This window comes from Oryza sativa, chromosome 2, assembly GCF_034140825.1.
Source record: "Oryza sativa Japonica Group chromosome 2, ASM3414082v1".
Classification (NCBI taxonomy): domain Eukaryota; kingdom Viridiplantae; phylum Streptophyta; class Magnoliopsida; order Poales; family Poaceae; genus Oryza; species Oryza sativa.
Window position 1 is genome coordinate 35,253,578 of NC_089036.1, and position 23,137 is coordinate 35,276,714.

General features: G+C 49.4%; 2 protein-coding genes, 1 long non-coding RNA gene and 1 other non-coding gene across 4 annotated transcripts; 3 read left to right on the forward strand and 1 right to left on the reverse strand.

Moving 5' to 3' along the window:
• The first annotated feature begins 801 nt into the window (after positions 1-801).
• On the forward strand, positions 802-2,601 carry LOC112935999 (cinnamoyl-CoA reductase 1-like). The gene is made up of 4 exons (XM_026023061.2): positions 802-1,131; positions 1,229-1,411; positions 1,500-1,849; positions 2,081-2,601. Exons 1-4 carry the CDS (start codon positions 802-804, stop codon positions 2,280-2,282), a joined length of 1,065 nt encoding a protein of 354 aa, XP_025878846.1. The 3' UTR covers positions 2,283-2,601.
• A 544-nt stretch (positions 2,602-3,145) lies between these two features.
• Positions 3,146-3,342, reverse strand: LOC112938084 (U2 spliceosomal RNA). The gene has a single exon (XR_003241134.1). It is a non-coding gene; the product is annotated as a U2 spliceosomal RNA (small nuclear RNA).
• Positions 3,343-7,497: 4,155 nt separating this feature from the next.
• On the forward strand, positions 7,498-14,474 carry LOC4331103 (uncharacterized). Its single transcript, XM_015769189.3, is given in 8 exon segments — positions 7,498-7,950; positions 8,038-8,220; positions 8,307-8,656; positions 9,212-9,377; positions 12,846-13,184; positions 13,384-13,566; positions 13,661-14,010; positions 14,114-14,474. Coding segments are annotated over 8 exon segments (2,100 nt in total). The 5' UTR covers positions 7,498-7,641; the 3' UTR covers positions 14,334-14,474.
• A 1,380-nt stretch (positions 14,475-15,854) lies between these two features.
• Positions 15,855-16,922, forward strand: LOC136355446 (uncharacterized). The gene is made up of 2 exons (XR_010739698.1): positions 15,855-16,127; positions 16,389-16,922. It is a non-coding gene; the product is annotated as an uncharacterized lncRNA (long non-coding RNA).
• The last annotated feature ends 6,215 nt before the right edge of the window (positions 16,923-23,137 follow it).

Genomic DNA, 23,137 nt, shown 5'->3' on the forward strand with positions numbered 1-23,137 from the left:
GCTTGACACTCAAATTAAGTACATGTACCACTTGATTTGTGTCTAGTGTAAATCGCATTAGCCATCGATTTCGAATATTAAAGAAAAGATCGCAGTGAAATATTCCTGATTGGAAGATGCTTGACGGAATATATGCAATAACTGACGTGATCTTTTTTAAAAAGGGGAATTTTAGGTACCGCTGATAATAATGAATGAATAAAGACCGTCCATTACTTTTCTAACCCAACGGATTAATATACCAGTTAAATTTAGGGTTGAAGAAATTAAGATGAAATTCTTTTGTTCACAATACTTAAAACCGTGCACAATTTTCAGCAAAATTAGATGGAAAATAGGCCATAACGCATATTAGCGATAAAAAATAATTCGTAAGTAATTTTTTGTGTGTGTTTTAGCGACTCAATAATCAAATGCTATAAGATTCTAGTAAGATGAGAAAAAAGAAGCACCAAAATCAACTCTAAAATTAAATTTACAAGGGTTAATTCGCGAGTAATAACGGTAATAATCTGGGTATCGTATCCAGCACATGTCTCTTCACGCCCGGAGATTCCAATCCGGGTTAACCAACCTTATCGCCGCTGAATGAGACTGACGACCCAACGATCTGCAGCAAGTTAATTAATTTTATGTGCGTCGATGCCGCACTATAAATTAGTCATGCACAGTTGCATCCATGGCTGCCAAGCTCGAACAAGCAATTCTCAGGGATAATCACACGATAGTAGAGCTTAATTAGTATCATCAACCGTGCCACGGTGCCGATCGATCAGCGACACAACAATTAAGCTCTTCAACATGTCGTGCAATTCTGCCGAGGTCGCGGCCAACGACGGCAGCAGCAATGGCGGTGAGAAGCAGCAGCAGCAGGAGGAGGAGGTGGTGTGCGTGACGGGAGCGGGAGGCTTCATCGGATCATGGGTGGTGAAGGAGCACCTCCTCCGTGGCTACCGCGTCAGGGGAACAGCCAGGGATCCCACCAAGAACGCCCACCTGCTCGCGCTCGACGGAGCCGGCGAGAGGCTCACCCTGTGCCGCGCCGACGTCCTGGACTCCGAGAGCCTGCGCGCCGCGTTCGCCGGATGCCATGGCGTCTTCCACGTCGCCTCCCCGGTGTCCAATGACCCTGTGAGTTCACTGTTCAGAAAGACAAATTATATAATTGCTTTGTTTGATCGAGTAGACGAGTACTTACAGATGGCTGCTGCTGCTCCGTTTGCTGCAGAATCTGGTGCCGATCGCGGTGGAGGGGACGAGGAACGTGGTGAACGCGGCGGCGGACATGGGCGTGCGGCGCGTGGTGTTCACGTCGTCGTACGGCGCCGTGCACATGAACCCCAACCGGAGCCCCGACACCGTCCTCGACGAGACCTGCTGGAGCGACCCCAAATTCTGCCGCCAAACCGACGTAAGTTCAGTTCCCTCTCTGCACTGTACCATGCGATTCTCAATTCGGAAATCTGAGACGCACCGTGACATGAACAACGACGACGCAGGTATACTGCTACGCGAAGACGATGGCGGAGAAGGCGGCGGAGGAGGAGGCGGCAAAGCGAGGCGTGCAGCTGGCGGTGGTGCTGCCCTGCGTGACGGTCGGGCCAATCTTGCACCCGGCCATCAACACCAGCATCAACCACGTCGTCCGCTACCTCACGGGCGCCGCGCCCACCTACCCGAACGCCGTCGCGGCCTACGTCGACGTCCGCGACGTCGCCCGCGCGCACGCACTCGTCTACGAGCGCCACGACGCCCGCGGCCGCTACCTCTGCATCGGCGCCGTGCTCCACCGCGCCCATCTCCTCCAGATGCTCAAGGAACTTTTCCCACAGTACCCCGTCACTTCCAAGTACGTAGTTGCATATATAACGTTGCATGAATCCTGTGCCGTCAAAGCCACATAACTTTTTTCTTTGACATATAGGCTCAATAATCATTAGGCTCACATGTCACATGTCAGTGATAAGGCACCGTGCATTTGATTATAGAGGATCTCAATTCTTATGATAGATGCAGTGCCCTTCTCAAATTATCACGTATTGATCATGTTGTGATTTTCATTTCTGGTTATTTTTTTTAGGTGCAAGGACGATGGGAATCCGATGGTGGAACCGTACAAGTTCTCGAACCAGAGGCTCAAGGATTTGGGCTTCGAATTCACACCAATGAGGAAGTGTCTGTATGACGCAGTCGTATGCATGCAACAGAAGGGGCACCTCCCGCTGGTTGGTACCGCCGTACCGGACCAAAATGTGACCTCTAATACGAGCTCGATCGTCTAAGGCAACTGGTAGATTCGAGTAATCTTCTGATGTTATCACAATAGCAGAAATGGACTGTAGTCTAGGTTATAACGGTTTATGTTAACCCAAGGAGTTTCCACAGAAATACTACTCGAAAATATCTGAAATTACTAGCGAAATGTCTATGCTTTGCTACGGATAATATAAAATGTATTGTAATGAAATATGTAAATATATGTTATTGGCAAATATGTATTAGGAATGACCAGTGTAAAAATACAATGTATAAATATCCAAAATTACATCCAACAATAATTAATTTTCAGTAAAGAAAAGGATGATCAAGAATATTTGATTTTAACACATGTTCTATAGTATAATCAGATATCACTAAAATTTGAAACAAAAAAAAACTTAAGACTCTTGTCAAATATCATACAAGAGCACCTTTTATAATGAATGATAAGGTCCCATGAAGGTAATGGTGAATGGAAATCTGGATTTCATTTGAATTGAGTACTAACCAGAGCTCTAACGTCTGATGAAGGTCTCTATTATTCAGAGGTGGAGATTTATTTGAAGTCTGATGAAAGTATAATATTGAGACGTTGTTGGAAAGGTATAACTCTAGAGTAACTAGTAAGAGAAGTGGAGTCGGGTATCTAAACTCTGGAGCAGATTCAAATTGTATTGTTTTCAAATTGTTTAAAACCTTAAAAGAGTATTCAAACTGTTTTTCCTTGGTTGCAAATCCTGTATGGTTTTCAAATAATGTTTAACAAGTTCTAACGAAGGTATGTCTGAAGCTTTAGTTTTTAATAATCTGAATGATCAATTTCAGATTAGTATTTTTCTATATCCTATAATCATAAGACCAAATAAAAATTTAAACAATGTATTGGTTGGGGTGCGCCAGGCCCGGGCAGCAGTGCAACGCCTGGGCGACGCATGAGGGCCCCAGTGGCAAGCCACTGTAGTGGGCCCTCCCCCACAAAAAATAAATTTAATATCAAAGTGGACACATGGCCCACATATCAGATATTAAACTGATAAGAACAGATACTACACTTGATCTTAGCCAAAAGGCCGAGAAAGGTATGAGTTGCTTAGTCCAACCCTGCCTGCTTGTATACAGAGCGCAGCGCCATCTACTACCCTCCGTCTCCGAGGTGGTACTAAACCGAGTGCCATCCATCCATCTGCCCGGTGCAAGCGCGGATATGGGCTGGCATTTCCCTTTTAGGGCCGAAATATGGGCTGGATTTACTGCTGTTGCGTGTTACTAGTGGTAAAGGCCCAATACTAGAACTGGGCTGTCTATATCCGTCACGGTCCACGGTGGTAAATGGGCCGGCCCAGCAAGGGCTGGCTCTTCTAGAAGAGAAACGGACTGCTCTCTCGCCCTGGCGTCGCAGCCATGGCTAGCGCCCACAATTGAAGGCGAGGACGAAGACGTCAAGAAGTTGTTGTTCTAAACTGAGTCAAGTGAACGGTGAATCTATTTGGTTAGCTCTTCTATTTCGGCGGAATTTGTTGTCATGAGGTCACTATTGCCGCAAATATAAGTGGTTCTTTTACGTGTGTTTTGGCACCATTCATTGTTTAACTGTGTGCTGGTAGTGTCCGAGTCAATTAGTTAGTCAAACATGATGGTCGGCTAAATGGCCATTGGCCATGACAGTATGACACTAGCTTCTGCCGTGCGAGGTTTTGAAGATTTTCCCAAAAAATCTTTATCCCCTGCTTGAGACCAGTTACCAGCAGTTATCCGAATCTATCTATCTATCTATTATTATTATATTATTATTAAAGGAATAGAAAAATGAGCCTCCACGTTCGCTCTCATGGCCTAGAAATTCTCACATTAATCGAAGAAAAAGAAAAAGCAGAGTCCATAGAAATACAATTTAGAAATAGCTGAAAATCGGAATTAAAAAATAAGGAATATTAGAAGAGGAGACTAGAGTCCATATAGAAATACAATTTAAAAATAGCTGAAATTCGGAATTAAAAAATAAGAAATATTAGAAGAGGAGAGTAGAGTCCATATAGAAATACAATTTAGAAATAGCTGAAATTCGGAATTAAAAAATAAGGAATATTATAAAAGGAGACTAGAGTCCATATAGAAATACAATTTAGAAATAACTGAAATTCTGAATTAAAAAATAAGGAATATTAGAAGAGGAGACTAGAGTCCATATAGAAATACACTTTAGAAATAGTTGAAATTCAGAATTAAAAAATAAGGAATATTAGAAGAGGAGACTAGAGTCCATATAGAAATACAATAAGGAAATAACTGAAATTCGGAATTAAAAATAAGGAATATTAGAAGTAGAGTATAGAGTCCATATATAAAATACAATTAGGTAATAACAGAAATTCGGAATTAAAAATAAGGAATATTAGAAGTAGAGTATAGAGTCCATATAGAAATACAATTAAGAAAAAAAATAGAAATTTAGAATTAAAAAATAAGGAATATTATAAGTAGAGTATAGAGTTCATATTGGAATTTAGAACCAACTAAAATTCGAAATAAAAAGGAGCCTCCACGTTCGCTCTCATGGCCTAGAAATTCTCACATTAATCAGAGAAAAAGAAAATGCAGAGTCTATATAGAAATACAATTTAGAAATAGCTGAAATTCAGAATTAAAAAATAAGGAATATTAGAAAAGGAGACTAGAGTAGTTATTACACATTAGTAGTTTTAAAAAGTTATTGCAAAATTTAAAATTATATTGTCATTGTAATATATTTTAATAATATAGTGAGAAAACATATATGCTATTATATGAGAGAAAATATAATGATGCTAGCCGCGCAGATTGTGCGGGCCACCATGCTAGTTATTTAACAGTCAATTTGTAAATTCAAGTCTTCTTTTGCTTCAGATGATAGTAATTTGTCTATTGTCAATTTTTATTGTAACTTCAAATATTTTTCTAAGAGTGAAGTGCACCAGCGGTCCCTAAACTTATGCGGGTGTGTCATCTAGGTCCCTGAACTCTCAAAATATATTTTTGGATCCCCGAACTTGTCTTGTGTGTCGTATAGGTCCATCCGATGACATGGCATGCCACGGTGACGCCTACGTGTCGGTGAGGACCCCACATGTCAGTCATATGTATAAAAATAAAATTAAAAACCATATTTTCTCCTCTCTACCTCCGCGTCGAACTCCACTGCCTCCGCTCACCGGCATGCGCGCGCCGGCCTACGTGCGTAGGCTCCGTCGGCTCCGCCACACTGGCCTCCTCGCTGCGGGCGAAGCCGTACCCACCTCGGCCCGGCCAGGCAGCCTCAGCCGGCTCTCCGCGTCAAGCTCCGCCGCCTCCGCCTCCGTGCCGCAAGCGACGCCGCACTCGCCTCGCCCGAGGCCGCTTCCTCGGCACCCTCCGCGCCGCAAGCGACGCCGCGGCTTCTGTTCAATTAGCCCGCATAGTTATGGTTGCATGCACGGGCGGCATGCATTGGATTCCCATGCTGCGTGCATATGTAGCATGCATGGGCGCACGCTACGCGCATGGCGGCTAGCTCCGCCTAGCACTCCGCTGGCTTCAGCCGAGTAACCCGCATGCCGCTCCACGACCTCCACTCTCGCCTCTCGCCACGGCCAAGGCCGTTCCGCCTCAGCTTGAGCTCCGGCTCGCCGCAAGCGCCGTCGAGGGACCAACTCCGCGCGGGCCACGGAGTCACCTCCGCGTCGGCAAGCCTCCGCGTCCGCGCGCGGCTCCATCGCCTCCGCGGCCACGCGCGACTCTGCCAACGCCGAGGGGCTCCGGCCGTTGTGGTTGTCCGCCTCGGCGTTGAGCCACGGCTCCGTCACCTCAGCGATCACGCGCAACTCCTATGCTGTCAACGTTGCGACCTCGCGCGGCTCGCCGTCACTGCCGCCACGTGCGACTCCGCCGGCCGCGCGCGGCTACGTCGCCTCCCCACCCAGGCGCGACACGGCAAACCCCTCCACGCGACACGGCGGCCAGACCGCCGCAGCTACTCGCTGGCCTCCGCTCGGTAGCACGTGTGGATAGATGCATGCAGTGCACGGCTCTATTCACGTGGCAAGGTGCAGGAGCGTGGCAATCTGCAGCCATGCCTGCGTTCGGGGACCTATATGACACGCAAGACAAGTTCGGGGACTTAAAAATGCATTTTGAGAGTTCAGGGACCTAGATGACACGCCCGCACAAGTTTAGGGACCGCTGGTGCACTTCACTCTTTTTCTAATATCGAATGATGGTGATATTTTTGTTGTTAATTGTTGAGCTTTTCTTGATTCGTTAGAAGTGATATTATGGGACACGCATGATATTAATAAGAAGATGTCTATAACAATCTTGTCTCAAACAATCCGATATCTATACTACTATAAAAAATAAAAAATAGTACCGGTGGTGGTCACCACCACCCTCAACTATCACGTGGGAAAAATATGATAGCCGAATATTCTCATTATGAAATTTTTCGTTACCCTAAACAATAGAAATACTTTTTTTAGAGGCTTAAAAATATATACAATGAACTATTTTATAAAATAAGCTGTTGCAATGTACGGCCATTATGCTAGTAAAAGCAAAATTGGCCGGCATATGGAAATAGAGAATGCAGTACTGGTGATTGGAATACCTGACCGCATATGCAGACGTCATCCCTAACGTCATCTTGTTAAAAGGAGGGAACAGATAGCCCACAATGATATTCGCCTTGTCTGGAAGATACCTTGTAATCTAGGTACAGTACTAAATCGTTACTACCTCCGTCCCAAAATAAAAATATTTGGATCTTGATACGGTCTCCGAGATATTATTTTAACTAATAATATATATAAAAATAAGATGTTTTAAATAAAAAGAGTGGTATATTATGATAGTTTGTTTAGTAATAAATCTACCAACATTAATTTTATATGATTGTTTTTTTTTATATTTTTACTATTAATAGTTAAAGTTAAAAATGTTAGATATTTTAGGAGGAGGAGGGAGTAGATTCTTTAGATTTTTGCATCTCCTGTAAAGGCAGCTTACGTATCGAATTTTGAAACTAACCATGTTTCTATGCCGGTGTAGTGCAGACTGGAGCAACGGCGGGCGATCGCGCCGCTGAATTAATCGGATTACTAATTGACAGCCCAATGATTTTGCAGCTGCGCCTCCCTCACCAACCCACGACCCGCTGAATATGTTAGCCACTCCATGGCTGATGCCGCACTATAAATAAGCCACACGCCCTCCATGTATGCCTCACTCGAGCTCGAACAATCTATATATTGTCAGAGACGCACACTTTACTGATCAGCTAGTTAGTCCCAGTTCTGAAGAACAACTGGAAAAAGAAAATCGAGCTGTAAAAATATTAGTACCAGTGATCAGTGACAGTTCAGAGCATCAACCATGTCGTCCAACAATTCCATGGAGGCCAACAATGGCGATGATGAGAAGAAGCAAGAGCAGGTGGTGTGCGTGACGGGAGCGGGAGGCTTCATCGGGTCGTGGGTGGTGAAGGAGCTCCTCCTCCGCGGCTACCGCGTGAGGGGAACAGCCAGGGATCCCCGCAAGAACGCCCACCTGCTTGATCTTGAGGGAGCCAAGGAGAGGCTGACACTGTGCCGCGCCGACGTCCTGGACTTCGCCAGCCTACGCGCCGCGTTCGCCGGGTGCCATGGCGTCTTCCACATCGCCTCCCCGGTGTCCAAGGACCCTGTAAGCTACTCTTGGCTTGCTTGTTTCGTCGAGTATTTTACCAATGCCGTGGCCGACGACTGAGCTGCTTGTCCGTTTTTGCTGCAGAATCTGGTGCCGGTCGCGATTGAGGGGACGAGGAACGTGATGAAGGCGGCGGCGGACATGGGCGTGCGGCGCGTGGTGTTCACGTCGTCGTACGGCGCCGTGCACATGAACCCCAACCGGAGCCCCGACGCCGTCCTCGACGAGTCCTGCTGGAGCGACCCCGAATTCTGCCAGCGAGAGGACGTACGTAAACATATGAGTATTTGACTGTACAAATGTTTATCAGTTCAGAAATCTGAAACGCACCGTACTTGACATGACGAATGCAGATATACTGCTACGCCAAGATGATGGCGGAGAAGACGGCGACGGAGGAGGCGTCGAGGCGTCGGCTGCAGCTCGCGGTGGTGGTGCCGTGCGTGACGGTGGGTCCCATCCTGCAGCCGTCCGTCAACTTCAGCTGCCACCACGTCGTCCGCTACCTCACCGGCGCCGCGGCCACCTACCCCAACGCCGTCGCCGCCTACGCCGACGTCCGCGACGTCGCCCGCGCCCACGTCCTCGTCTACGAGCACCACGGCGCGCGCGGCCGCTACCTCTGCATCGGCACCGTCATCCACCGCGCCGAGCTCCTCCGGATGCTCAAGGAGCTCTTCCCCCAGTACCCCGTCACTTCAAAGTACGTACTCCCTCCGTCTTAAAATATAACAAGGTTATACTAGATGGAGTCTGGATGAGATATATTCTAGTACATCAAATCTAGACATGGGTATCCTCTGTCTCAAAACCTTATATTGGATGAGATATATTCTAGCACAACGAATCTAGACATATCCATATCTAGATTTGTTGTACTATGATGGAGAGAGTAACAATTTTTACACTACTCCAACCATCCTATAAAAAACCAATCTGTTAGACTAGTAGAACACATCCTATTACTACGAATCCGGACATACATATATTAAGATTTATAGTATTAGGGCTGTCTTTAGATCCAAACTTTGGATCTAAATTTCTAACTTTTTCCATCACATCAACCTGTCATACATACACAACTTTTCAGTCATATCGCACCAATTTCAACCCAAACTTCTAACTTTGGGAGGAACTTAACACAGCTTAGAATGTGTCACATCTGATTCTAGATTCATTTTTAATGTGATGAAGAGAATACGATTATTGCCATGACAAGATCGATCTGAATTGTTACAATTAATCTTACAATTTGCAGGTGTGAGGATGAGGGGAATCAGATGGTGAAGCCGTACAAGTTCTCGAACCAGAGGCTCAGGGATTTGGGTTTGGAGTTTACTCCACTGAGGAAGAGCTTGCATGAGGCGATCGAATGTCTGCAGCGCAAGGGTCACCTGCCTGTTGTCACGGTGGCACAACAGCGTGCATGTTTGTAGAACCAAGATTTTATACACGGTGAACTTCCAAGTTCCAAAGATAATAAAAGCAGAGACATGACAGCGGCGGCATATGCATAACAAATTTATATTTTGGCGGCGGCTTAAATTTGAAATTTTGTCTACCTGAAGAATAAAGTAGGAGTACCATATAAAGGGAAGTTCAGCGTGGAAGAACCCGTACTACTACTACTCCTAGCTAGCCAGTTCATATCGTAAATCTGCATGTGTAACACAAGTTCTTTCTTTGGTATGAATTACATCTGTATCTCTACTTTGTTCATACTTCTACGATATAAAATGAAAAAAAATATTATATAATACCGATCGAGAATGTATCTAAGAAACAGGAATGAAATTAAGGGAGGAATAGCGCACCTCTCCTCTACTCTACATGCATCGAAAGGATTCTGCAATGAACACTCTCTGATACAAAGCATTCTGCAATAGTAGTACAATGAGATTTATTTGGAGAGTGGGAGAACACAAACCAATTTATCTTTGGATCTTCTAACAACTTGCCTTCCACTTGGCTCATCATCACTTTGTTCGGTCCATACAAACTGCGTGCGTGCTTGGGCCGCATACAAACTGCAAGGGGTGGGTGCCCACGTACAGGGAGAGCAACGCAGGAGAACAACAAACAAATTGGGAAAAAAAATGGGGATCTGTGGGGTTCGGAGAAGAAAACTCCGACCCCTTTGGATATATTTGTATTCGCCTCGATCAACATCTACGGGAGCGTGTGATTAGTTCCGTTTAGCAACTCACACATTCAGAGCGTACGCAGACTGTCGAGTCTGTGGTTCCAACCATAAACCACGTCTGCGATCGGCAGCTAGCAAGCATGTGCATGCTTGCTTCTATGCTCTCCAGCATTCAGGTACATATTTTTTAGATAATGGAATATAATATCCCGGCCTTTGCTAAAAAGAACTACAGCCAATTATTACAAAGATCCACTCCAGAAGAGAGTGTAGTTCAAGACAAGTTGAACACACAAAACAAGAGAAGAGATGACCCAAACTGAGAAAAGCAAAACAAAATGTGGAGCTAGAAGGCCTCATCAAAGCCTAGGACTGAAGTTTGCCAATGCATAGACCAATGGCAATATCCTTGCACGAAGAGGTTTTTCCAAAGCGGTGCCCCCAAGGAGGATGCGACGTGGATCGCCGCCACCGCTTGTTCGGAATCGAAGCAAGGTTTTCACCCGGAGAATATGGTAGGGAAAGAAAATGGGTATGCTAAAACAACGCCTCTAAGGAGGGGAACGACGCCAAACGGCGTCGCCGTTGTCAGCCGGCCAAATGGCTCGGCAAGGCTTTCGCCCGCGATTCCCTGTCCAAACCCACACCACCAATCCGCACAAGAAGAATCGTCGTCGGTCAACAACATTGTCCCTTCAGCGATTCGGCCAAGACCACCGCCCACAGTTCTTCCCGCCGTCGACGACGCGCCCGCACCCGGACTCCTCCTTCCCCGCCTCCACATATCACCTCCGCCGATGACGCACCGTCAGTCGGATGATGGCCTTCAACCATCGCCGCCATAGGTAACATCGTCGATAGCCGCCACCGTCACTGCCACAGCCACCACCGTCAGCCACCATCGCCATCGCCACCGCCACCGCCACCGCCACCCCCGTCCAGCCGCCACCGTCGCTAGCCAGGGCCACCAGACGCCAGACGTCCAGATCCGGCCGGGGTGACGCGGATCGGAGGTGCAGCGCGACGCGCGGGTCGCTGGCATCATGGAGGAAGGCGTCACGGGCACGGCGTTCACATCCGGAGCAATGACGAGGGCCGGCGTCGCGGCACGAGCCGCAGTCCGCCGCCGTCGTCGCCAACTTCGTCTCCACCACATCCGCCACCACCGCCGCCGCTAGCCACCCCCCGGCGTCGACCGACGTCGCCGGTCACCCCGGCCAAGCGGGGAGACCAGATCGTCGCCCGTCGCTGGAGCCGCATAGCCCCACCGCCACGCCGCCCGTGGAGCGCCCCCCTCCCCCCCGCTGCGCTGTCGCCGCGCCGTCCCGCCACCATCGTCGCCACGCCCGCGCCGGGGCGAGGTGGAGCCGAGGAGGATGGCCCCGCCGCCGCCATCCCAGCGCGTCGCCCGGCTTTGCCGGCGACTAGCTCCGGCGGCGGCGAAGCACGGAGGAGGGAGGAGGAGGGGCGGCGGCAGCGGCGGCTAGGGTTTCGCCTCCGCCGAGGGGCTGGGTTGGGGCGATCAGGTACATATACGTACTGAACATGGCAAAGGCATTTTGCAGAACTTGAAGCTTCAAAAATCACATGTTTAAGAATTAAGAGAAAACTATCCAAGGAAAACTAGGCCTAGTTTAATTAGGGGGGGAGGGATAATCGAGCAAGGAAACAGCGCAGTCTCTGACTCTGAGAACTAAGGAACGAATGGAAGAAAAAAGAGTGCGATATATAGGCAGGTACATCCGAGGGGACACGACAGCCAAGCCAAGGCTGTGTTTAATTTTTGAAAAAAGTTAAAAGTTTGGAGAAAGTTGAAAGTTTAAAAAAAAGTTATAAGTTTATGTGTGTAGAAAAGTTTTGGATGTGATGTGATGTGATGGAAAGTTGGAAGTTAGGGGTGAACTAAACACGGTCCAAGCATGGAAGCTAATTTCATGTCCCCTTCAGTTCAATGGCTACGTTCATTTGATCATTTCATCTATTAGCATCGATTCTATTGCTAGCTGCAGGTGGCCAGAGAGAGGAAGAGAGGAGGGGAAGCGGACGGGCTAGGAAGAATGGGAACTAATGGGCCGGATTGACTACTTTGCTACATTGGATTTAGATGGGCTGAATTTACCTTGGGTTGAAGAAATTGGAAAATTGGCGGTCCAACGGGGTTTGGAAAAGAAAACTCCGAACCCCTCCGATCACACTGCTACCGTCCGATTCATGCTTAATTAGATTCAACGGTTTCGTTGAGAACAGGGCTGTCCAGCTTCGTTGTACTAGGTCCTTTTAGATTATTTTTTTTATGGAGGGAGTATTTTTCTTCTCCTCTGAGACACGCGTGACGTGAGTTTGTGACGGTTGATGGTGATGCGGTGGATTGCGTTGTCTACCTTGCCACTCAAACGTTACTTAAAAACAGGTAAAGAAAAAAAAATCACCTGTACCCGTATTCATGATGCGTCGTGATTCACGCACATACATTTGACTTGCACGACACATTCAAATTAAATTTGACTTGCACGATACTTTCGAGTCATTGCATTCCTTGTTAAGAGAAGGTAAACATGGAACCCACCCACTCCAACATTGGAAGATGGAAGCAAGGTAAAAATAATACTCGCAAGTCAAATTGCTCGATCTTCACATGAGCGATCGATACCGGCCGGTGTATAAATACATGATGGCAGTGGCTGCAGGCTTATACACAAAATTAAAACCTCGATCGATCGAACAACGACAATCTTTCAACTAGCTCTAGCTCGGCATCACCATCACCATCACCATGTCGTCCATTTCCAACGACAACAATGGTGATCAGAAGCGACAGCAGCAGCAGCAGCTGGTGTGCGTGACCGGAGCAGGTGGCTTCATCGGGTCATGGGTGGTGCGGGAGCTCCTCCTCCGTGGCTACCGCGTCAGGGCCACCGTCAGGGACCCCGCGGACCGCAAGAACGCCCACCTGCTCGCGCTGGAGGGAGCCCACGAGAGGCTCTCCCTGCGCCGCGCCGATGTCCTCGACTTCGCCGGCCTCCTCGCCGCGTTCGCCGGGTGCCATGGCGTCTTCCACGTCGCCTGCCCGCTGTCCAACCGCGATCCAGTAAGCTCGCTACCTTTTCCCCTGCTTCTTGCATATATATCTTTTCTTATTTGAACCGGTACTAAAGATAGCGATTTTTGGTTCCGTATTCGTAGCCCCGATTTATTATCTAGGATTATAGAAGGTTACAAACCGGGACTACAAAGGGTTTGTACAGCAGTTGAGCTAGCTAAAACAAGCTGCTCTGTGCCGCATGCAGGAGCTGATGGCGGTCGCGGTGGATGGGACGAGGAACGTGATGAACGCGGCGGCGGACATGGGCGTGCGGCGCGTGGTGTTCACGTCGTCCTACGGCGCCGTGCACATGAACCCCAACCGGAGCCCCGACGCCGTCCTCGACGAGTCCTGCTGGAGCGACCCCGAATTCTGCCGGCAAAAAGACGTCAGTCTATTACACGTATACGCTAGTAGCTTGTTTGATATGCAATCCAGTTTATATGGTTACAGAAAAAATAAAACGTACGAAATGTATGTAGATGTACTGCTACGCAAAGACGATGGCGGAGATGGCGGCGACGGAGGAGGCGGCGAAGAGGGGGCTGGAGCTGGCGGTGGTGGTGCCGTCGATGACGATGGGCCCCATGCTGCAGCGTGCGCTCAACCTCAGCAGCACGCACGTCGCCAACTACCTCACCGGCGCCAAGAAGTCGTACCCGAACGCCGTCGCGGCCTACGTCGACGTCCGCGACGTCGCCCGCGCGCACGCCCTCGTCTACGAGCGCCACGACGCGCGCGGCCGCTACCTCTGCATCGGCGCCGTGCTGCACCGCGCCCAGCTCCTCCAGATGCTCATGGACCTCTTCCCCCAGTACACCATCGCTTCAAAGTAAGCAATCCCAATGCTTGTTCTACTAATTAATTAGAGATGCAATCGATGGATCTCCCATTCTCACGTGTATATACATGCATGTGTTTTCTTGGCTTGGCAGGTGTGATGACAAGGGGAAGCCGATGGTGAAGCCGTATGAGTTTTCGAACCAGAGGCTCAAGGATTTGGGCTTGGAATTCACCCCGTTGAGGAAGAGTTTGTACGACGCAGTCATGTGCATGCAACGAAACGGTCACCTGCCTGTCGTCTTGCCATAGCAGGAGTGTAGATCCAAGATATATATAAAAGACGAATTTATGAAGATATTGTTTGATAGCTAAATTTGGCAATAGAGTCAAGTTTATAGTAAGTTTGAGCCAAATTCGTAAAATACCAGAGCTTTCCCGCGAAGGCCGGTCTGGCCAAACAATCCACTACAGTTAGATCGCAGGTGTTTGGGTACGGTGGTCAAACTTTTTGCACGAAGTCCGAGTCCCATTTAGGTATTTCCTATGTTTTCTTGTTTTAGACCGGATTTCTCGAGTCCTAATTGATTTCTAAACCTAATTAGATGTGGGAAAGACTCTATGAAACAAGTCCACCCCTCCAACAAAATATATGGGGGCTAAGACCAATTGAAACAACAACCAATCAATCGGAAAAATTAATTTATCGTCCAAACCTCTTTCTTATTACCTATCCCAAAGTCTATTCTCCTCCAATCCTCTAATTGCTCGTCGTCTCTTGAATCTACAATGTTAGAGAATGTCCTAACTGGTCTACCGAATATAGAATAAACCGGTGCACGTCCGCCATGACGGTGTCCCCCTCGGGTATTCGTTCGGCGACATTTACCCACTCCCTAGAGCAGCATGTCTCCAGGTGCCGCCGCGGGTTGCACATAACATGCTCGAGGTGTGGTGGCAAGATTCTATGTTAACGGATCTACAATAAGAAAATTTCTCATAAATTAAAGAAAACCTTAATTACCGGAACTTGTACACCAACCTCCTTCTAAGTTCTAACTAGACAGTATACTCTTTGCTTAGAGTTACGCGACTTATTCCCAGTTGTGTTTTAGATTCTTAAATAAATAAGAAGTATAGTTACCTCTTGAGAAAACCTCTATCCGTTTTTTTTTCACCTAAAAACTCATTAAGAAATTTGATAGGTGTATCAATATATAACGTATCGCTCTATAAACACGTAAATTCAAATTCGACATACATAAGCAGAGACAAAAAATAATAAATTTGACTACGAATAGTATGCACTCTATTTATATTTAATTTTTTTAGTTTTCACAGTTAAATGTGTAAATTCGAGTGCAAATAGCAAACATTATTCACCGTTGCTCACTGTTCAAAATAGAAAACAACCAGGGTTCTCAAATGGCCAGTTCAGATTGTAGCCAAAATAAACCTTACCAAATTTTGGCAATTTGCTAAAAAATTTGCAGGATTTCTTATGTATTTACCAAATCTAGCAATAAACTAAACGCAAACATTTTTTTAGGAACTATAAAAAAATATATGGTTGAAAATGACATCAATCTGAACAACCCCATAGCAAACACGACACTTTTTAATTGAAAGTGCATAGGGGAACATAAGCAAATATTTCTTTTTTTTTTTGAAATCAGGTAATTTTCATTACCCAGCTTGTAAACCAAGCCCAGAACAGAGTCTTACACAAAGTTAATAGTTCTTTTCATGGGAGCATAGGATAGATGAGAAAATCCTTCAAAGGGTGAAAGTGAAAAAGGGCAGGTACGTGCCACATGTTTGCTCTTTTGGACGCGTGGCCTCCCGAGTCCCGGTCATCAGAGCTGCTGCCGCGCGTCGTTCTCCCTCTCTGTCTCTCCCCCTTCCCATTCCCTCCCGTTTCCGTACGGCGGGCGGGCGGCGGCTTCTCGCTATCTCCGACGACAGCCGAGGTGCAAACCCCCACCGGAAGCTAACGGAATTTCACCTTCCCCTCCCTGAGTCTCCCCCTTTGCTAGCTTGCGCGCAATTCGCATCACTAATCCAGTAATCCCCGAGGGATTAGTGCGGTGCGGGGGTTTTGCTTCTTCAACCTCCACGGCGGCACGCGCGCAATAGGCAACCTTATCATTCTTGAGAAGTTATCGGGAGGTGGTATCATTTTTTTCCGTGTAAAACTTACATCGTCATATTTTCTCAAGATATAACTGTAAAATTTCATGCTAATAACATTCGCTTTGACATTACCATTTTTTGGTACACATTACCTTATTTTGGTGCGCATTGTATCATTTGTATGTATGATTGCGTGACTTCCTTTCCCAATGCTCCCAATTAAAGTTTTCATCAGCTTATATAATAATTGATAATCTGTGCGTGTTTATGTATCCATGGTGCATTGGTTTCATGCAGAGGAGATGGCCCCAACACGTGCGATGGGGTGCTCCAGAAGGATCCATGTGGTGGTCATAGACACAGGAGACAGGCTAAGCTCGTTACCAGATGACATCCTTCACACCATCATGTCGTTCCTCCCGGCGTGGCAGGCCGTGCAGACGTGCGTGCTGTCGCGGAGGTGGGAGCGCCTCTGGTGCTCCATGCCATGTCTCAACATTCGTGGAGATTATGGGTACCCCATACCTACATGGCATAGTTATCTGACTGGCTATAGGGGATAACTTATATCTATGGAATATGTAACAGATCATGACTTGGGTATTACGTTTCCCTGTATATTATGGAACGGCCTAAAGTCCTGGTTTGAGAAGATTGTAAAGTAGATTTAGGAAACCGATACCGTATTGGTTAAGGTTTCTATCTTGTAACCCTGCCCCCCAACCTATATAAGGAGGGCAGGGAGCCCCTCTAGGGGCATGAGACAACCTGATCGTCAGATCAATACATACTCGGCGGATTCAAATCCCCAAACAGGAGTAGGGTATTACCTCTCATTGAGAGGGCCTGAACCTGTCTAAATCCTTTGTCTCCACATCCATCCACTTTTAGGTCTCGTGCGCTACCCCGTTTTATTATTGCCGAATTCATGTTTCGACAGTTGGCGCGCCAGGTAGGGGTAAACGCCGAGTTTCCTGACGACGAGTGCGATGGAATCAACTTTATGAGTCGCCGGCTTCGTCTTCGCTTTGGGAGCTCCTTGATTCCTCGCCGCCGACGACTTCAACAAGACGAATCGTTGCTGCTATTCTCTGCCTGATCTTGTTAGCATCAGCACGATGGCAACGACGGGGCAACGACAGTTCGACGGATTTGATGGTCGTCCTCGTCCACCACCAAACCTACTGGTCCAATTTACCCAACGAGGATGCCATGGTGTTGCAAGATGGATCTACAAACACGAAGCATGCCAAAACCGATCTAATCGGATGCATAGGAGACGGCTGCAGCCACGCCGATGCCTTCCTGCCGTCCTGCGTCGTGCTGATGGACACCAACGCCGCCCGCGACTGCGACCTCCGCCTCCTCCGCTCCGTCTCGGAGTCAGTCGAAGAGATCAATCTCGGCGAGTTTTTTCCTTTTAATCTCTGACTTCGCCGGGTTTTTTCCTTTTCAACTTATTGTTGTTTATTAGATTGATCTCTAAATGTCAGATTAATCTCTCTTAGTATTTTCTGCTGTTTGCATGTAACGCCGCGGCACTACTCTTGCCGACTGGTGTTTCCGTCTGCATGGCTGGCCTATTAAGCCGCCGCTGTTGGGCGTCTACGACTTCACCGCCGGCCTGCCTCCGTCGCCGCCGATTGGTGCCTCCGCCTACACGGCTGATCTATTATGCCGCCGCTGTTGGGCGTCTACGACTTCACCGCCGGCTTGCCTCCGTCGCCGCCAATTGGTGCCTCCGCCTACACGGTTGATCTATTATGCCGCCGCTGTTGGGCGTCTACGACTTCACCGCCGGCTTGCCTCCGTCGCCGCCGAGTGGTGCCTCCGCCTACACGGCTGGCCTATTATGCCGCCGCTGTTGGGCGTCTACGACTTCACCGCCGGTTTGCCTCCGTCGCCGCCGAGTGGTGCCTCCGCCTACACGGCTGGCCTATTAAGCCGCCGCTGTTGGGCGTCTACGACTTCACCACCGGCCTGCCTCCGTCGCCGCCGAGTGGTGCCTCCGCCTACACGGCTGGCCTATTATGCCGCCGCTGTTGGGCGTCTACGACTTCACCGCCGGCCTGCCTCCGTCGCCGCCGCTGTTGGGCGTCTACGACTTCACCGCCGGTTTGCCTCCGTCGCCGCCGAGTGGTGCCTCCGCCTACACGGCTGGCCTATTAAGCCGCCGCTGTTGGGCGTCTACGACTTCACCACCGGCTTGCCTCCGTCGCCGCCGACTGGTGTCCTCGCCTATACGGTTGGTTGGTCACACCACCGTTCATGGGCGTCCACGTCTTCGCCGACCGGCTGGCCTTCGCCGCCGCCGACTGGTGTTTCTGCCTACACGGCTGGCCTATTATGCCACCGCTGTTGGGCGTCTACGACTTCACCACCGGCTTGCCTCCGTCGCCGCCGACTGGTGTCCTCGCCTATACGGTTGGTTGGTCACACCACCGTTCATGGGCGTCCACGTCTTCGCCGACCGGCTGGCCTTCGCCGCCGCCGACTGGTGTTTCTGCCTACACGGTTGGCCTATTATGCCACCGCTGTTGGGCGTCTACGACTTCACCGCCGGCCTGCCTCCGTCGCCGCCGATTGGTGCCTCCGCCTACACGGGTGGCCTATTATGCCGCCGCTGTTGGGCGTCTACGACTTCACCGCCGGCCTGCCTTCGCCGCCGCCGACTGGTGTTTCCGTCTGCACGGCTGGCCTATTATGCCGCCGCTGTTGGGCGTCTACGACTTCACCGCCGGCCTGTCTCCGTCGCCGCCGAGTGGTGCCTCCGCCTACACGGCTGGCCTATTATGCCGCCGCTGTTGGGCGTCTACGACTTCACCGCCGGCCTACCTCCGTCGCCGCCGAGTGGTGCCTCCGCCTACACGGCTGGCCTATTATGCCGCCGCTGTTGGGCGTCTACGACTTCACCGCCGGCCTGCCTCCGTCGCCGCCGAGTGGTGCCTCCGCCTACACGGCTGGCCTATTATGCCGCCGCTGTTGGGCGTCTACGACTTCACCGCCGGCCTGCCTCCGTCGCCGCCGAGTGGTGCCTCCGCCTACACGGCTGGCCTATTATGCCGCCGTTGTTGGATGTCTACGTCCTCACTGTTGGCTCACCTTCGTTGCCGTCGACTGGTATTTCCGCTTACACGGCTGACCTATTATGCCGCCATTAGTGGGCATCTTCGCTTTCACCGTCGACCGCCTTCGTCGCCGCCGACTGGTGTCTTCATTGTTATTGATGGACGACTTTGTTCCCACATTGGCCACTTCTGCCATCACCAAGGGGAATATTACAAAGCTAAGTCATCATTTATTTTATTCTTTATATGATATTTTTCCTTTTCCTCTGCCTCACTACACCAATTGGTCTTCCATTGAGTAGTGAGTCGGGGGCTACAGATGTTATATCATATTTTTCATAGTATTTATCTTGATTGCTTGCGACATAATCTGAGTACAAAAGTACCTATCGAGTTATGGAGTTCTATCTTCCTATGCTTTCCGTTTGGTTTGCCAATGGATGGTTGCCTTTGGGCCGATTCCTAGCACCCGGGGGCTCGTTGGATGGACCGAGTAACGCAAGGTGCTAAGTATTATTCGGAATAAATCAAAAGCATAGAGATGAGATAAATTTATTTTCTGCTCTTAATAATTGCAAAAGTACCCGAGTAGTAAATTCTGATCCGTGAAACTTTGTTCCATTAATGACGAACTCATGTCACTCATATGCATGTTTGGGAAGTGCCTAGGCCGACTCCCGGTGCTTGATGGTCATGACTAGTCGGACAGAGTGTTTAAACGTACAGAGTCATCTGCTCGGGGAAATCAAAATTGACAAGAGGAGAAATACATATTTATAAATATTTTAAAATACTTGCATTTTTCTCGAGTATTATATTTATATCAGATACTACTCATCCTATATGTTTGTTCTGCAGGATCCAGATCCAGATATGCATAAAAGGGATTCATGGCTTTAAGCTTATCTCTTACGCTCCAGGAATGGATCAGTCAGAACATCACCCCCGGCTCGCCTCGACCGCCGCCGACTGGTGTTTCCGCCTGCACGGCTGGCCTTTATGCCACCGTTGTTGGGCGTCTACGTCTTCACCGACCGGCTTGCCTTCGCCGCCGCCGACTGGTGTTTCCGCCTGCACGGCTGGCCTTTATGCCGCCGTTGTTGGGCGTCTACGTCTTCACCGACCGGCCGCCTCGTCCGCCGCCGACTGGTGCTTCCGCCTGCACGGCTGGCCTATTATGCCGCCGTTGTTGGGCGTCTACGTCTTCACCGACCGGCCGCCTCGTCCGCCGCCGACTGGTGCTTCCGCCTGCACGGCTGGCCTATTATGCCGCCGTTGTTGGGCGTCTACGTCTTCACTGACCGGCTTGCCTTCGCCGCCGCCGACTGGTGTTTCCGCCTGCACGGCTGGCCTATTATGCCGCCGTTGTTGGGCGTTTACGTCTTCACCGACCGGCCGCCTCGTCCGCCGCCGACTGGTGCTTCCGCCTGCACGGCTGGCCTATTATGCCGCCGTTGTTGGGCGTCTACGTCTTCACCAACCGGCTTGCCTTCACCGCCGCCGACTGGTGTTTCCGCCTGCACGGCTGGCCTTTATGCCACCGTTGTTGGGCGTCTACGTCTTCACCGACTAGCTTGCCTTCGCCGCTGCCGACTGGTGTTTCCGCCTGCACGGCTGGCCTTTATGCCGCCATTGTTGGGCGTCTACGTCTTCACCGACCGGCTTGCCTTCGCCGCCGCCGACTGGTGTTTCCGCCTGCATGGCTGGCCTTTATGCCGCCGTTGTTGGGCGTCTACGTCTTCACCGACCGGTTTGCCTTCGCCGCCGCCGACTGGTGTTTCCGCCTGCACGGCTGGCCTATTATGCCGCCGTTGTTGGGCGTCTACGTCTTCACCGACCGGCCGCCTCGTCCGCCGCCGACTGGTGCTTCCGCCTGCACGGCTGGCCTATTATGCCGCCGTTGTTGGGCGTATACGTCTTCACCGACCGGCTTGCCTTCGCCGCTGCCGACTGGTGTTTCCGCCTGCACGGCTGGCCTTTATGCCGCCATTGTTGGGCGTCTACGTCTTCACCGACCGGCTTGCCTTCGCCGCCGCCGACTGGTGTTTCCGCCTGCACGGCTGGCCTTTATGCCACCGTTGTTGGGCGTCTACGTCTTCACCGACGGGCTTGCCTTCGCCGCCGCCGACTGGTGTTTCCGCCTGCACGGCTGGCCTTTATGCCGCCGTTGTTGGGCGTCTACGTCTTCACCGACCGGCTTGCCTTCGCCGCCGCCGACTGGTGTTTCCGCCTGCACGGCTGGCCTTTATGCCGCCGTTGTTGGGCGTCTACGTCTTCACCGACCGGCTTGCCTTCGCCGCTGCCGACTGGTGTTTCCGCCTGCACGGCTGGCCTATTATGCTGCCGTTGTTGGGCGTCTACGTCTTCACCGGCCGGCCGCCGCATCCGCCACTGACTGATGTCACCGCTAGCACGGCTGGCCTGTTATAACGCCAACTGATGCTATCTTCTTTACGGCTGGCTACATCGCTGTCACTACTAATAGGCATCAGTATCTTCAACACAAGCTGCCTACGTTTGCCATGGCTGCCGACTGGTTTCTTCACTTCCATGGCTGCATGATTCTGCCAGTGTTGATGGGCCTATTATGCCGCTGTTGTTGGGCATCTACATCTTCATCGTCGGTCGTCTCGTCTGCTGCTGACTAGTGCCCTTACCTCTACGTCTGGTTTATACAGCTACCACTACTGATGGACATCATCATCTTCCGTCGCCAACTGATTATGCTGCCGCCGATTGGTGCTTTTATCTTCACAACTACGCGTCTTCACTACCGGTTTGCTTCTGTTGCCGCCGACTTGTGTTCACTTCATTACGGCAATACAACTTTGTCATCATGGTGGAGCGACTTCATCTTTATTATCTTCGGCACCGGCAAACTCTATTGCTGCTACTTCGCAAGTTTTACTACTTCACCAACCACGACGTCTTTGTGAACCTCGACATCTCGGCATGCAATGCCATGATATTTTACTACAACAAGTGACTCTCCAATATTCAGGATTTCTACTTGGACACCTTCAACACATATCTTCAATCAAGCAATGACTACTCGACGACAAGAAGCTATAATTCTCGACTCTATGTTCAGTTGTTTCTCAACTAACCAAAGAGTCGGGGGCTATACAAATATAAGGCTCAAAATTTGACAAATTTTATGTCAAGCTGAAGAAATCAATTAATCAACCAATGAGTCAACTCCAGGAGTCATTATCTTCATCTTTGCTTCGGAACAGACATTCTACTTCAACAACTTCAAATATTTCGGTTTAGACGAGTTGGGCAACAACATCAACTCTCCTCCAATTATTTGTCTTCACGGTTGGCCTACTACGCAACTGCCGATAGAGGATCTCATCGTTATCATCGGCTGCTACATCGCTATTGACTGGATCACCGACATCGTCATCTTCATCAACATCTTGTCAAGCCTCATCAACATAGCCAACTCTGCTGCCGTTGATGGGAAACTTCGTCATCATAGTCGGCTATCTCTGTTGCCGCTAATCATCATTACCGTCGGATGCGTTTGTCGCCGCCGATTATTTTCTTCATCTTCATGATTGGTGGATTTCGCCATCACCGTTGATGCGCGTCTACGTCTTCATCGTCAGTTTGCTTTTGTCACCACCGACTGTTCTTTCGTTGTTGTTGGGCGCCTACATCTTCACTGCTAGCTGACCTGACTGTTGCCGACTGGTTTCTTCACCTCCATGGTTATGCAACTTCATTACATTTGATTGGTGGCATCTTTACTACCACTGACATCTTCCGTTACTTATGATGAGCAATTTCGTCTTCATGTTGGTCATTTCATCTCCATGACGACTGCGTCAGTTATTGCCAATAGACAATTTTGACTATGACAGAAGGACAAGCTATATGCTCAGGGGCTCATCAACTCAAGCGTGAGGATTATATCTCCAATTTGGACTTGTTCCGGATACATTCCACATGGATTCATAGTCATGAGTCTAT